The following is a 16,913-nucleotide window of genomic DNA, read 5'->3' as shown; positions in this document are numbered from 1 at the left end:
ACTATGCTTTTATTACTTGTATTGCAAGAATTTCTTACAATACAAGAAATTTTATTTCTTGCAATCTTGCAATTTTATTGAGATGCATAGATGTATTATGCATCCTCAATAACTTCTAATATGTTTTTAGAGGCACTTGTGTCATATTAATAAGTATTTTTTAACATATAAACATAAGAAATGTTAAAGTACACTTTATTTAAAATGTTTTGGCTTGAAATTAACAAGCTGTATTCAGTATAGGAATGGTTATACAAGGTGGTAAAGTTACACAATTGCTCCAATTTACATCTACATCTGGTGTGACTACATCAAGATATGATTATAGTATTAAAAAAATAGTGATGATGAAGGAGAAGGAGACTTTTCTGTATTTTTGGTAAAGACATACAGTGTTCCAATTTAAGCTTAGAAGGTGTATTAAGGCTTCAGCACCTTGAAAATAATTTGATTAAGAACCCAAAGTAATTGGGTTCTTGATCATTTTTAGTTTATTACAAGTGATATAAGACTGACACTTTTGTACTCTTTTGTCCACAGAAGGGTAAAAGGAGACTGTCTGTCTCTGTAAGAAGATAGCCTTGATCAGAGTTTATTGGCTGGAAGAAGGTATTTGATTCAATCACTGGGAGTAAAAGATTCAGAGGAAAATTAAGATGTAGGTGGATTGATGGAGTAAGAAGCATCTCAGAAGACCAAAATATAAGATTGATAATACTAGAAACTTGATAAATAACAAGTTAATTTGAAGAAAATTGTGAATATGAAGACTGTAGTAAAGTAAACTTTTCATGTACTATTATTGTATTCTGCACCCATCTTGAAGATATATATATCAGGAATTTGACAATGATTTATTTGCAACAATGAGGGATATTTCATTTTCATGAAATACGTTTACTGGTACATATAAGTCAAAAGTTTTTCATGTGTAAATCTGTGTAGGGAAACTCCCAACTATCAATGTAATGATTTGTAACCAGTATTTTTATTTTATAATTATTCTTCAGCTACTGAACACAGTTTTTAGTGAAGATCATCATCACAAACCATGGGCTCATTGCCCGTTGGTGTCCAATGCCTCCTTCACTATCTTCCACCTTTCTTTGTCTAGTGTCGCAGTTTCTGTACATCCATTTCACCCCAATCCTTTATGTCGTCTACCCATTCTCTGTATGGTCTGCATCTTCTGTTTATACCATCCATAATACCAAACATGAATGTCTTTATCTTCCATCCTCACTCATTCTGCAGATGTGTCCAAATAATTGCAGCTTCCATTTTATAATCTTCTGCATTAGATTCTCCTTTTTCTGATGCCCTTCGTTTGTGATTTTCTGTACTCATCCTATTCATAGAATCTTCCTGTAACAAGTTCTTTCAAATGCCAAATTATTTTTCTTGATTCCTTATTTATTACCCATGTTTTCAGATCCATACAGTACACCAATGAAGATGCATATTTCCAGTGCTCTAAGTTTTGTTTGCAGGCTGATCACTTTACGTTTCCAGATGTTATCCATGGCCTTCAGATTTGTTCTTCCCTTTGCAATCCTGATCTTTATTTCTTTTTTTTTTTTTTACAGCCCAAATCATATGTCATTTTACTTCCCAAATATGTGAACTGTTCTACATTTTTCTATATCAATTCCATCCACTTGTATCTTTTGTTTCTTGTTCTTCTCGCCAAATACCATTGTCTTTATCTTATCTAAGCTCATAACAAGTCCAAATTTCTTCCCTTCCTCGTTTAACAATTTCAGTGTTTTTTGTAGTTCTCTTTCGTCTTCTTCAATAATTATTGAAGTATTCCTTTTGATCTGATATTACTGATATTCCTTTTGCATCTCCCTTCATTTTATCCATTGCGCTTTCTAAATGGTCGATGAAAATGTTTGGTGATATTGGGTCCCCCTGTATAGTACCTCTGCTTGTTCAAAACCATTTCCCCAAATCATCACCTATTCTAACTGCTGCAACTGCATTCTTATAAACATCTTTTAATATAGCTATTAGTTTTCTATCAATTCCATGGGATTCTAGCACTGCTAATGTCACTTTTTGGTCGATACTGTCAAATAGCTTTCTCTGCTATTGACTGCATTGTCAAAATCTGTTGACTTGTACTTTTATCTTTCCTAAATCCTGCTTACTCATCTTCCAGGGTATGCTTCCAGTTGTGTTCTCAATATTTCTGTCAATATCATCATCATCACCTTACCAAGGTGACTCGTCAAAGCAATTGTTCTATAATTTTTACATCCTAGCTTCTTTCCTTTCTTGTATAATGTGACTATTATCGATTTCACCCACTCTGGCATTTTCCCTTCTTTCCATGCCATTACATAGGTGGTGCATATAGTGAAGATAGTGAAAATTAAATATGGAAGTAGGCAACACAATTATAAAGATGGTATGGTATGGAGTCAAGTGAATAAATTTATATAGAATAAGAGAGAAATTAGTCAAAACACTAAGGTGGGTATATACAAGACAGTATTCAAATAAATTTTAAGTAATGGATCCAAGAGCCAGGTTAGAAACAATTCAATTGATCGATTACTGAAGACCATAAATATGAAAGATGTTAGAAAAATTAACAGAGTGAACAGGTGACATCAATGGCAAAATCATATTAAAAATGAAGATATTAAAGAAGGAACTTCATGTCAGCATTCAGGAATGAATAAACAGAGTAATCTCAATATAACTTATTATATAATTTAGTGATATATTGATTGGGAAGAACATAACTGATATTCTTTCCAACCATACTCTCATCTTGGTTACCTTCCTGAAAAGACAAGTGAACTCTTCTTACTCTTCCATGCATTTGCCAAGTTCCCTATGATTGTAACCTTCTTTATTTTGGATAATGGAGTCGTTCTGTGAGGAAACGAATACTGGGGTGTCAGTTTTACATTACTTATAATAAACTCGAAAAGCCTTTCTTAGTACAGCATAATGTAGTATCGTCTCATCAAACCCAATTACTTCATCATTGTCACTTTAAATACAATTATTTATTTAACTAAAGTGCTGAAGCCTCTCCAACTTAAATCAGAATTTTTTTTAACCAAAAATATGGGAAATTTCATTCTCCTTAGTCATCACTAGTATCATGTTTTGTTGTGTTTTTATGCCATAATCATATCTCGGTGTAGTCACATCAGATATGCATGTGGCTAATATCATTTTAATTAATTAATTGTTAGCATTTTACTCACTATTACCATTTCTACATTGAATATGGTTTATTAGTGTCAAGCCAAAATATTTCTAAATAATGTTATTTAACATTTTTGTGTTTACATGCTAAATATTTTTATTCATAACTTCTAGCCCATTAGCATAGTGTCCGTTTTGTTGTACATGTATATCACTGAAATTTCTGTGCTGCAATTTCCTGCTTTGCTTTGAAAGCTTGATTTTATGCCATTCTTAGCAACTCACCAAACTGGATTCATGTTATGGCCAGAATTGCTGATTTCTCAGTGCTTGTTGTCAGAATGTTTTTAATTACTTGAATAATGATCTGTGCAAATAGTTGATGGCGCGACTCAGAAGGCATGGTGGTATGACATATTATTTTAAAGTGGAAAATGGAGTTTAAATGTCAGTGAAAACTATTACCATCTAAAGATGAGCAGAACTTTAACAGATTCTTTCCAGGAACAAAACTGTTAATATATATAATTTCATTTATAACTCTTAGTTACATGAACCAATCCCATTTTGATTTCAGTTTTCTTTCTTTTTCCATTAGAAGTATAGGAATTTTGCCCTATTTATTGTAATTTTGTCACCTGTTCACTTTGTACAGTGAGCTAACAATGATTATTCTCGAAATTACAACACACAATCATGCAGATAGGTTCATCTTTCTTCTCTATATTTTTATTATTAATTGGTTATTCTGCAAAATACATAATTATTATTATTATTACGTGACACCTTCAGGGAGTCCAAAGACTCATCGAGGGAGGGCACCTTTCTACAACTCTCCGTCTCCACCAGCCGCAACTACCTTCCTGATCTACAACAACGCCATCTACCGCGACCGCCACTAGTATTTTCACAGACAATCACCAACATCCATGCCCAAGGCAGGATTCGAACCCGCAGCCTTTTGGCTGGAGAGCAGATACGCTAACCACTCGGCCAACTAGGCCGGCTAAATAATCTACATGATTTATTTGCATTACCATTTCTTATGAAGTTAGTAATTTTTAATCTATCTGCATATTGCCAAGATGTCATACTAAGATTGGTAAACAGGTTAACACTGCTCAACCAGGTTGACTGAGTGGTTACTGTCTGTTCTCCAACCAACAGACTGAGTTTGAATCCCACTTGTGACCATTGTTAGTTGTCAATGTCCATAACTTTAAAAGTAAATGGATTTCCTTGTCTGTTTTAAGACTATCCCCTTTTAATGATAGAAATGGTTTAAATCATTTCGTGGCTTCAGTTGTGAATGCCTTTAGTTTAGGTGGTAGATAAATTTCAGTGTTGGCGATAGTCTTTTATGTGTGAAAGACTATCGCCTGGCTTACTTGAAAGCCAGAAGTTACTATAACCATTTCAAGCTTTCATTTTCATGTTTTGTCTTCATAGCAATGCCTTGCAAACTGCTTGGGTTTCACTTTAATTCAGTTTGTTATTAGTGTAAAATATATTACAGTACATTTATTTTAATTTTGTCAGAATTGTAATGACATTGGGAAGGATTTGACATGCAACATACAGCTATTTGGTGATATGCTGTACTTGCAGAATGATTTGAATAGGCTTGAAATAGATTTGAAACATACCTATTAACATATATTTAATCATGTTTTTTGTAACTACACAGTACCGTATTTACTCAAATATAATTCACACCTGCCCATTTTACTTTACAGAAAAAGACATTAAAGAGTTTGGCATATACCTCACACACACAAAAAAAAGTTTAAACATGTTCACGTCGAGGTATAGTAACTCGCTCTCACCACAGTGAACAACATGCCCTCCCCAACAGCCACTATACTGCAGATGCAAGAAAAACGAGTAGTTTTATTGTATCACTGAATAAGGTACAGAGACATTTGTCTGTGTAATATATCTGTCAGCAAATAATGCAATTAGAAACAAGGATAAAAATGGTACTAACTAATGAATCACATCTCCTCCCACAGAAACCGTGCTGTATAGACTCATGCAAAACCATATGTTGTACTGCCAAACACAGTATCTAACTAAAAATTATTGTCCAAATTTTAATTACATGAAATAAATGTTTGTTCGATTGCATTTGAAATTTTCAATGTCATTAAGACAGATCACAAAGGCTAACTTCAAATAAAATTCTACTGCCAAATTGAGACTAAGATGCCTTTTATACAACATTGTGTGTGTGTGTGTCTCCACCCGCCCACCAGCCCGATGTGGAAGTGGCATGCAAACAAGCAGCAATAAAATTCAGCCAAAGGATTGAAACTTTTTGTCAGTTGAGTGTGACGTGGAAGCGATACACAAACGGTAATGAGAAGCCCCATCAGAACAAAAACGGGCGAAACACCACCCCAACATGAATGCGTTAAAACTAATGTTGTTATGGCAGTTCCAGATATTTTGGAATTTGGTTGAAGAGAATCAGAATTTCAGCTATCATCAGTTTGCTTTTGTCGTTAAGTCATGCGATCTTTTGTTAATACTGAACCAATCACATGCACGTCTTCATAGCTGCTCTATCTCTACCAGCCTACCATTGCTGTCCGTTTCATACTCTACTTTCACTTCTCATCATCAGTCATTTGTAAAGGTTGCACTGTAAGTTGAACAGAGAAACATTCAACTTACAGCTGGTTTTAAGCTCAAAGATCTTGTGATTCCCAAATTATAAAAAAGGTCAAGCAAGAATGAAACTGTGTAATTTAAGTTAATTACAAAAGCATTGTCACTTAAGATTCAAATATATCGCATGATAACGATTAGTGACCAATCACATAAATAACTTGGATAATTAAAATTTAAATGCATTCATTTTACAAATAATCTGAGCAATTATAAATTATAATGAATTCTGAGGATTTATTTATAAACATCAATTTAGTTTTTTCCTGAAAAACTTTAGTTTCCAAAATCCTTGCATATATCTCACACCACAACTTTTTAATTTTAATTTTGGTGAAAAAAGTGAGAGTCATTCGAGTCAGTATGGTAATTGTCTGGAATGCATTACACTGAAATCATTTTTGTTAATGCCTGCTTGGTGCAGTTTTAGATAGTACTTAATGCTATCTTCTAATATGACTTTTGATCTGTAACTTAAAATTGGTTTGAATACTGTCTTATGTATACATACTTTAGTATTTGGACTAACTTTTCTCTTTTTCCATATAAATTTATTCACTTAACTCCATACCATCTTTATAGTTGTGTTGTCTATTTCCATATTTAATTTGCTATTGCATGAAAGTTTCATATTATTGTAAATAATACAAAATTGTAACCTCATTATTGTAAATAAGATGTCATCCAGTTCCCAATATGTGTACTCATAGTGGGTACAAAATACAATCTTTGATCTTCCTCTGGATCTTTTACCAACCATGCTTTCATCAAACACTTGTTATAATAAACTTTCCTCTTCCATTCTGTTAAAATTACCATACCACCTGGGGGCAGGGTTTTTGCTTAAAGAATGGTGAATAAGCAGAATGCATTTGCCTGAGTTTGGTGAATTCAGAAGCAGTAAATAAACTTAAGGCACAGTTTATAATTTGACATTTAGCTTGAAAATTAGGACTTCGCATAATGGAACTTTTGACTCCATGGAAAGTTTAGTGATAATAGCAATTATAATGATAGATGTTCTCTGTTGTATATATGCAATTTTTCATGACTAGATGTTAATCACATTGGAATCATTTCACACATAAGTGAAAATTGGACAGAAAATTCTCAGATCACTTTATATGACTTATATAAAATTAACGATTCACATTAAGTATTTATTATTATTATTATTATTATTATTGCTTTATTTAAATTGTAGATGTATTAGACATAAACATTCTTCTAATACTGGAAGACATTGCAGTTAACCTTTTCAATGCTAAGCTCAAGAATACTTTAGCATGCTTTTGAACTTTTTCAACAGCCTCCAAAATATTTTGCCACCTTCTTGATATTTATTTTCTATGTTCTTATCAAAATCTTCCCATGACTTTTGTTTAGCTAGTTTTATGCAGTGTTTAGATTTCTTACATTTGTCTCTGTATTCTCTAAGCACATAAGCTGATTTATTTGCCCAGAACTTTTAACATGCTTTCTTCTTTTCCTTCACTGCCTCTTTAACTTCCTGTGTCCACCATGGAGTTCTGATTTTTCTCTCCTTGCAGACAACCTCACCATATTCCTTGCTGGCTGAATCAATCAATGTTTTCTTCAGAATTTGCCACTGAATCTCCAAAGTTTAGTTCCTGTAATCAAACTCTTGAATAATGTTTGTGTAATTTAGTCTACGGTTCACATTTGAGAACTGCTCAACTTTTATTCGCTTTAAAACTTTCTTACATGTCATTCTTTTCAATATGAAATTTAATTTTATCATGCTCAAGACTAAATGGCTATCACTTCCAATTTCAAATCCTCTGTACACTCTGGTGTCCTGCACCAGTGAGAAAACATCACTTTCAACAATAACATAGTCAATGAAACTTTTCTTATTCCTTACCTCTTCTCTCCATGTGAATTTGTGTACATTTTTATTTTGAAAAATTGTGTTAGTAATAACCAGTCCATGTCCTGAGCAGAAATCCAACAGGTATTTGCCATTATTATTAGCTTTGCTCTTTTCTCCAATTTTTCCCAAAATATTTTTGCATGTCTGACAATCATTTCCTACTTTGCTTTTTTAGATCCCCAAAAAGGACCAATTTTTCATTGTGTCAGTTGCTTTCTCTAAAGCCTCAAAAAATTCCTCCACTTCTACCTTAGTAGAACTTTTCTGTGGGACCATTGGCACAAATAAGCCTCGTTGCCCAGTCCCCATTCTGATATTTGCTCACATCACTCTACTTGAAATTGCCTGCCATTCAAGAAGATTATCCTTGTATTTAGTGTTTGAATATTGTGGCTCTCCTTCTTTTCCTTGATTGGCATTGCCTGAATATAACATTTTGTATTTATTGCTTAGAAAAATCTCACCAGATTTTGCCTTTTTTGTTTCAGTCATCCCTATCATGTGGATTTGGTATTTATTCATTTCCTTAGCTAGTCCCATTTCTTTTCCATTCAGGCTTCTTATGTTGATAGTACCGATCTTGAATTCTGGTGATGTTGAGTTGGGGTGGGTTTTAGGATTTGTTCCAATAGCTGACTTTTTGCTGGTTCCCTGACAAAAAGAATAGGGGTCCTTGTTTAACTGGATGGCAACTCAGCCAGTGAAATTCTGTCATGTTGTACAATCATAAAAATTCTAAATTTACTGGCACTGTGGAAAGTAAATACAGGGAAAAACATAATGTCTAATTTTCATCTGACTCTCTTAAGTGATTTGAAATCTTTCATACACCAAGAGCAATGACTAAAACAAGATGTGTATCGCATGATGACCAACCCTCCAGATAAAGGTAAACATTTTCCAACACCAGTTACTCTTCTGCTAAGAAAAATCTCACGGGGTATTGACATTTGTGTCCGAACATTTGATTTGAAGCGGGGGGGGGGGGGGGGGAGTAGTGAGAGAGACTAGATATGTTTATAACAAATGTTGAGTATCCTGTGCATCTAACCCTGTTTCAAAAACTTTCATTCAATTACTAAATTTTGTAAGAATATAGGTGATGCAGAATGTTCAGTATTGTATAAAAATACTGAGCAAGATTTCCAATAAAACACAATTTATATGTCACTCTAGGTTAAACTTCAGCTGAAAAAAAATTTAATTAATTAAATAATCTAAAGTTTTTGCATATGATTTTTTTTTAATTTAAATTATAAAAGAAAATAGCTAACAAGGAGAATTAGGCTAGCTTATATATTCCTGGAAGTGAAAGGGTTGAATTTAATTATAAATGAATAAAATATAACAGAAAACCTCATGGCAGTTTTTTTTAACATTCTATATTATTTTCGACCATCTAATGAATGCAAGAATTAACATAAACTGGGTTGTATTGGCCGAAGGATTTTAATAATTGATACTAAGTAAAAAACACCAACAAGTTTCGCCAACTTAGCTGTCTGGCTTGGTCAGGGTGTATAAAAGAGATACAAAACAACTTAAACTGTTCGTGAAGGAATGAACCAGACATAATTGTATTTTTTTACAAATACAGAAGAATGCATACATCAAATGCATGGAGCATGTATGATATCAACTGTTGTTATGCAGGAAGTTCTGTAATTAGCAGCGAAATTTAACTCTGGCGTGCTTCCAAATATCAGCTAGAATTAATCCTTGATTTCTATTGAGATTGCATTTAGAATGGATGATTGCTATAGCTTCTTTTACAGATATCTTAAAAAAAAAAAATGGTTGATATTCTTTAAAAGTTTAAAAGTCGCTCATATTTCATGTGGCTTGCAGAGTGTGATGCCACTTGCATCACAACAGAAGAAAATAAATCTCAAAGATGAATTATCCCATATATCAAAAACCCTGATAGACAATGGTTATCAAAAAAAAACTGATCTATAAGATACTTTTCTGCAACCCCGCCACAACAACAATCTGAGGAACCACATTACAAATCCATCATTTGCCATTCCTTATGCTGGGACAGTTTCTAAAAAGATTGCTACACTCTTCAAGCCACATGAAATACAAGTGACTTTTAAACCTTTAAAGACTATCCACCACTTTTTAAGATCTCTGAAAGACAGTAATGCCTTCTTCAAATATGCCAGTGTCTATAACATCCCCTGTTCATGTGGATTAAATTACATTGATCAGACCTCAAGAAGGTTTGAAAATAAGGAAAAGGGAATACGTCGGAGATGTAAACAACAGCAGAGAAGGCAACTCTGGGTTAGCCCTTCATTTCTTGAGGACAAATCATGCCATCAAATGGGACAAAAGCTCCATGCCCTATTTAGAGGAAGATTTCCGCTCCTGAAACATAAAATAAGCTATAGCAGTCATGCCGTTCTAAATGCAACCTCAATAGAAATCAAGGACTAATTCTAGCTGATATTTGGAAGATCCTCATAACATTACTAAGCATGCCAGAGTTAAATTTCGCTGCTAATTACAGAACACTCCTGCATAACAACAGTTGATATCATACACGCTCCATGCATTTGATGTATGCGTTCTTCTATATTGTAAAAAAATACAGTTATATTCGGTTCATTCCTTCACGAACAGTTTAAGTTGTTTTGTATCTTTTATATACCCCGATGAAGCCAGACAACTAAGTTGGCAAAACTTGTTGGTGTTTTTTACTTAGTAACAATTATTAAAATCCTTTGACCAATACAACCCAGTTTATGTTAATTCTTGGAAGTTTTTTTTTATTATTATTATTGATTAAACTCGTATTTTATAATTACAGAAGAAAAACCTGTCACTGCAGCAAGAAGGATTCTTCGTTCATCTTCAAAAGCAGATAATCCTTCAACCTCCCCTAAAATATCATCCGATGTTCAAGAGAATGATAAAAATTCAGTTACAAGGCCAGAGTCACCTGTAATGTCTGGAAGTCCTACACGATCAAGCCGTTCATGTAGTAAAGGTACTGCTACTACACCAAATACATCACCTTCATCCACGACTAATACAAGTAACCAGCTTTCTCAGATATCAAATTCATATTCAGGAATTACCCATTCATCCTTACCCTATAGAGTTAATCCCCCACCACCACTTAATTTTGGTAGTGTTTCAAATAGCCTTAGTTCATCAGCATCTTCGACACATTCCAGTTTGTCTAGTCCTAAATTAGATAGGCCTCTACATCATATTCTCAATACGTCAAACCTTCTGAGTGAAATACTGTCTTGGAATATGTTGCCATCATATATATATGAACAAATACCAGCTCCACCATCATTAATATATGGAGTACAGCATCTTCTTCGCCTTTTTGGTAAGTGTTTATAAGTGATATTTAGTTTTTAATACTGCAGAATAATGTCAGAACTCTTTCATATAAGAAAACCAACTTCATTATTTATTACCATCTAAATAATGAGTAACCAATGAAAATGTAATTATTATTCATTAAGATTCATTGGAAGAGACCCATTCTAGCATTATTCACACAGTGCCGATTGTACTCCTCCTATAAACACATTCATTTGGCAAAGTACTCATGACTCCTTTGCAACCCATTTCTCCTGTTTACTACCACTGCCCTGTAATTCAGTTTCTAGAGTTGTAACCCTTTTGTTCACTCTCTCTCTTCTTAGTCTTGTCAAATGCTGGAAAATTTTCACATCTAACCTAAAACCCTTTAGTAACTTATGTTATTTCTATCATATTCTCTCTCTTTTCTGCCTATCAGCCAAATTTTGTAACCTTCAAAATGTCAATCTATCCTATTGGGAGCATTGCACGGGCTTGTCACTGTGTTGGTCACCTTCCTTTTGAAATGAAATTGATTAGTGATTCAAATATAAGATTACATTTGTGATAGGCAATCAAAACTTATATTTCTATGTTATCAGAATTGTTAATAAAAACAACAAAGACTGGCAATTAAAAAAAAAGTTTGTGCATTGCACATTATGATATTCATTCTGGAAATGGACTGAATGGGAGCTATAATAAACTTCAGAAATCATACTAAATTTCTTTGGCTTAGTTTTTCAAAATAAACATTGACTCTCAAAGTAAACATTTTGTAAATCACTGTTATTTCTCTGGTGCTTACAAGATTTGTTTAAGGGTCAAAGCTAGATAATTGGCAGGAGATGTCTGTATTAGTCTTTAAAGAAAGCAGAGAATGGACCTTCTGATTTAATGTTTAATCCTCACCTTCACATTTTGCACCCTGTTAGTAAGTATCCACCTACAAATGGAAGATATTGAATAAATGAGGATGGACCAATAATTTGGGATGATTTAGCCAACCAAATTGTGTTATTTATTGGTTTAAAACAAGCAAAATAGGTATAAGAATGTTTGTTTTGGGTTAAGCCAATATAGAACTCATTTTGGTTATCTAAGTCCCAAATTTCTAGTTCACCTTCCCTGAGTTTTTCTCTTCCACAGTTTAATTTTCCTTAGCCTCTTCTCAAGTGTGCTTGCATAAATCTTAACTGAAATATTCAGTATGGTAATTTCTCTGTAATTCTCACATTGTTTTATTTCCTTTTTTATAGATGGATATTATGAGAGCTGAGATCAGTTATCTGGATTTCATCTTTTGAAAAAAGGCCTTGTGAATTATGCAGTGTAGCTACTGTCAAACTTTCAAACTTCTTTATATGAGCATTTCTGGTCAAATACGAATATAATACTATCTGGAGTCAGCTTTGCTTTGTGAAGGGTAGGTCATGCCTTAATAATTTTCTCACTTTTTATAATAGGGATTGTTGAGTTGGATAAAGAGAATGGCTGCACAATAATACTGCTGAATTTTGCAAGGATGTTTGACAGAATGTATTACACAAATTGGAATAAATGTGGATGGGTATGAAGCTGGCGATATGGATATGAGGATAGCTGATGGACAGATACCAAAACTATGTGAACAGTAGACTCCAGAAGTAAGTAAGTGGCTAGAGATTATGCCCCAATGCTTGATGCTTGGACCACTGCATTTTCATTTATATATAATGATATAGGAAATTATTTGAAGAGAAATATTCTGTTGGTAATAATATTTTTGGTTTACAGATCAAGTGTTGATCAATTTTATTAACTTAACCAACTAGTTTCGCCAAACTTTAACTATTGGTGTCTTCAGGGCACTTACATATAGGCTGAAACAATCTCACAATTATGTGTAACTATAAAACTGACAAGAATACCTGTAAAAAAAACTGACTAGAATAATTACAAATAAAATAGTACCGAACGTGCGTGAAACACGTATCGCATGTTCAAGATTAGCTAGCTGTTGCTAAGGAACTTTCTGTAGTTTGTATTAAAGTTCATTTCTTTTGTTTTTAAAGATTTGATTAGGGTTTTCCATATCTCTGGAAGTATAAGGCCTTGATTTCTGTTAAGGTTGACAGTAGAATGGGCGACTGTGGCTACTTCTTTGAAAATTCTTGAATGGTAATCTTCCTCTAAGTAAGAGGAACAACTTTTGTCCCACTCGATGACATGGTTAGTTGTAGAGAAATGAGACGATAGGCCAGAAATGTCCTGTTGTTTTTGACATAGCCAATGTGCTCTTTTTGCTTGATTTCAAGGCTTCTCGAAATCTGTCTGATGTATAGTTCACCCACCGTTTGTAGATCTCTCCTTGGCATTTTGCCAAGAATTGTCGATTCATGCTGAAGGGGAGAAAGAAATGAAGGCTGTACTAGGACTAGCTTGATTTTTGTTGTCGCTTTTTTGCATTATTTTTTTATTATTAATTTGTATGATGGATCCAGTACAGTCAACAAGTTATGTTGTTAAACGTTTCAGTAGCTCTTGCAAAAAAAATCGTCTCCTCGTTCCCCTTTCTCAAGTAATAAAACGTGGAAGTAAAATTGCGGGCGTATCGGGGTCGACTGTTAAAAGAATTCGTAGGGAATCAAAAGGTGAAGTTAAGCCAAAATTTAAATCCTAAAAAAAAAGTGCCAGAGTAAAGAAAACCATTGAAACCGTAGCTTTGAATGATTTTGATGTAGACGTTAGAAGAACTATTCACGAATTTTACGTGGTCAAGAAAAGAGTGCCAACTGTTCCGAAATTGATTCCTGTGCTTAAAGAAAAAATTTATTTTTCTTGGAAAAGAGAAACTTTAATGAAAATACTTCATGAAATCGGATTTTGTTTTAAAAAGTCCCAGAATAAAAGGAAACTTGTTGTGGAGCGAGGTGACATTGTTTTATCTAGAACGCAATATTTGAGAACAATAAGACATTTCAGATAGGAGAAAAGACCGATTGTGTATCTAGATGAAACTTGGATTGATAGTAATTTAACTTATGGAAAATGTCGGCAGTCTAAAGAAGAATGTGGAGTGCTACAAAACAGAAATGCCTCGCAGCGCATAATGATTTTGTGTGTGGGTGGAGAAATGGGTATTTTACCGAATTCAAACTTACTATACAAAGCCAATTACTATAGGCAAATGAATTCTACGATCTTCAAAAAGTGGGCAGAAGAAAAACTGATTCCAAACCTTCCTAAAAATGCTGTTGTTATAATTAATAATGCTTCATATCACTCTATTCGATTAAACAAAGTTCCAGATTGGTCTAATAAGAAGCAAGTTCTTATGGATTGGCTCTCTGCAAATATCATTTCTTATTCCCCAGATATGCGAAAAATTGAATGGCTTAATTCGGTCAAAAAAAACTCACCCACAAACTAAACAATTTAAATTCGACACAATGCTCAAAGAGCATGAATTTCTAGCTTTGAGGCTACCACCATATCATTGCAATATTAATGCTATTGAGTATGTTTGGGCAAAAGTGAAAAGTTTCATTCGCCATCGCAACATAACTGGAGATATTGACATGTCGAAACTTTTTAAGCTTTCAGAACAGGCGATTGAAAGTATTACAGTTCAAAACTGGGGAAAATATTGCTTTCGTGTCACCTCGTTGGAAAATATATATTGGGACAGAGACGGAATTATCGAAGAATTATGCGAACCTTTGGTGATCAGTTTAAGTGAAAGTGATGGCGATTCGGACACTGGTTCAGATGACTATGAAGATTAAAAGGATTTGATAATGGTATTTTTTTTTCCAACCTTTTTTTGCATAGGTTTGTTAAAAGAGTCACAACAAGTCATAAATAATTAATCAGTTTAGGACATTAAAGTGTCTCAGTTCTCTCAACTGTAAGTTTAGAATATCTAAGTTCATTTGAAAAAATTTCTGTTTTTCTGTATAATTATTTTTATTTTATAGAAAACTTTCTTAAAAATAAACTTAGTTAAATTTTTGTTTTATGCTATACCTTTTTTAATTTTGTTAATATTCTACGTACATTTTTCCAACTGTTATACAAGCAAAATAGTTGCACTTTAAAAACTACAATGTTTGTAAAAGAAAATCTAAATTTTCCGACCTGTAATAATAAACAAACACATCCCAGAAGACAGATTGATTACCCTATTATTGGAATGGATTCTCCTTTTTCTGACATGCGCAGAAGTGTCGAGGGACCTCTAATCGGTGGGCGAACTAAAACTAGAGCCACACGAGCATGGAATATTATAAACTCCATCATATTTATAGAAAGGGTGGTTGTCTTTTGGAGATCTTAGTAGTTTACGAATAGATTCTATTGGTTTAAATGTTACTCTTATTTTGTGTTGTTTTGACGAGGCTAGCGAGCTTGTAGAAGATGCTACTTACAAACGGAATTGCAATAGTTTTTATATATTGAATATCTTCTTGTTCTTTTTGTGGTGGTTCAGAGAAAAGGACTTTATTGGCTAGTCTTCTTGGATAGTCGTTCAAGTACAGATTGTTAGAAATAATGTTAACTCATCTTGAAGAGTCTCGTTGTCTGTTGTGATGCGAATCGCTCTCTTCTTTAACATGTGTACAATGCTGAGTTTATGTGCGATGTGGTGAGAGGGGCTGAAATGTAGGTAGCGACCTGTATTGGTCGGTTTTCTGTACACTGATAGATTTATACTGCCATCAATTTGTTTTTTAATTAAATTAAAATTTATTTTAATTTAATTAAAATTAAAATTAATTAGGTAAATTAAATTTTAGTGAAGATGGTAAATTAAATATGGAAATAGACAACAGAATCAACAAATCTGTTATGGTAGGAAGTCAATTGAATAAATTCATATGGAATGAGAGAGAAATTAGTCAGAACACTAAATTAGCTGTATACAAGACAGTGTTCAAACCAGTTTTAACTTATGGATCTGAGAGCTGGGTCAGAAGTAAAACACTTGACTGCAGATATGAGAGTCCTGAGAAAGATTAGAGGCGTGAACAGATGGCATCACTGGCAATATCATATTAAAAACGAGGAAATTAGGAAAGAACTTGACATTGTTGGCATCCAGGAATGCGTTAGCAGAGCTAATCTCAGGTGGTATGGGCGCGGAGAGATTAGCAAAATAAGTGTTCTCTGCCAGGTTGGCAGGAAAACGACCCATAGGAAGACCAAGATATAGGGTAATTGATACGGTACAATGTGCCTTAGACGATAGAAATATAAGATCTGATAATGATAATATTGGAGTCTTGACAAGTAATAGACTGATTTGGAGGAAAATTGTAGATAGGAAGTTAGTAATGATGTAAATTTTTCATGTAGTACTATCATATCCTGTACACCCTTTGAGGGTACATGTCAGGAATTTGATGATGATGATGATCAATTTGTTTTTTGATCAAGATGTCTAAAAATGGTAGTTGTTTTTCTCTTTCAAGTTCCATAGTAAATTTAATAGAATGATGGAAGGAGTTGATCTTTTTGAGAAAATCATATAGGTCACTTTGTTGTTGTTCCACACAATGAAGATATCGTCCACATATCTGAACCAAATTTTAGGTTTGGGAATAATTTGGGATAGGATTTTATTTTCTAAGTCTTCCATAAAGAGGTCAGCACATGAAGGTGAGAGTGGGCTCCCCATCGCCAAGCCTGTTAATTGTTGGTAGATCTTATTTTTCCACAGAAAGTAGTCAGAATTTAGACATTGAGCAAACAATGAGGTTATATCTTGTGGTAACAAGGTAATTAAGATGTCAATGACCTCCACTACAGGAACGTTTGTAAAGAGAGAGGTGACATCTAGGCTGGCTAGTAGCATCTCCTACAAGCTTGCCAG

General features: G+C 33.7%; 1 protein-coding gene across 3 annotated transcripts in view; it reads left to right on the top strand.

The window, feature by feature from the left end:
- The window catches only part of msl-3 (male-specific lethal 3), a 164,014-nt gene that overhangs the window by 102,646 nt on the left and 44,455 nt on the right, over positions 1 to 16,913 (top strand). For 2 of the 3 annotated variants that reach the window (XM_090402134.1, XM_090402135.1), the window contains exon 10: positions 10,548 to 11,081. In XM_090402134.1, the coding sequence (XP_090258260.1) occupies positions 10,548 to 11,081 (534 nt within the window). Of the gene's footprint in view, positions 1 to 10,547; positions 11,082 to 12,318; positions 12,486 to 16,913 lie in introns of all 3 variants that reach the window. The other variant, XR_016549195.1, reaches the window with a different exon arrangement.

Source organism: Typopeltis vanoorti, chromosome 12 (assembly GCF_054136105.1).
Source record: "Typopeltis vanoorti isolate ZY-2024b chromosome 12, IOZ_Tvanoo_1.0, whole genome shotgun sequence".
NCBI classification, from domain to species: Eukaryota; Metazoa; Arthropoda; class Arachnida; order Uropygi; family Thelyphonidae; genus Typopeltis; species Typopeltis vanoorti.
Note: the sequence above shows the minus strand (reverse complement) of the source record. Positions and strands in the feature narration are given on the sequence as shown.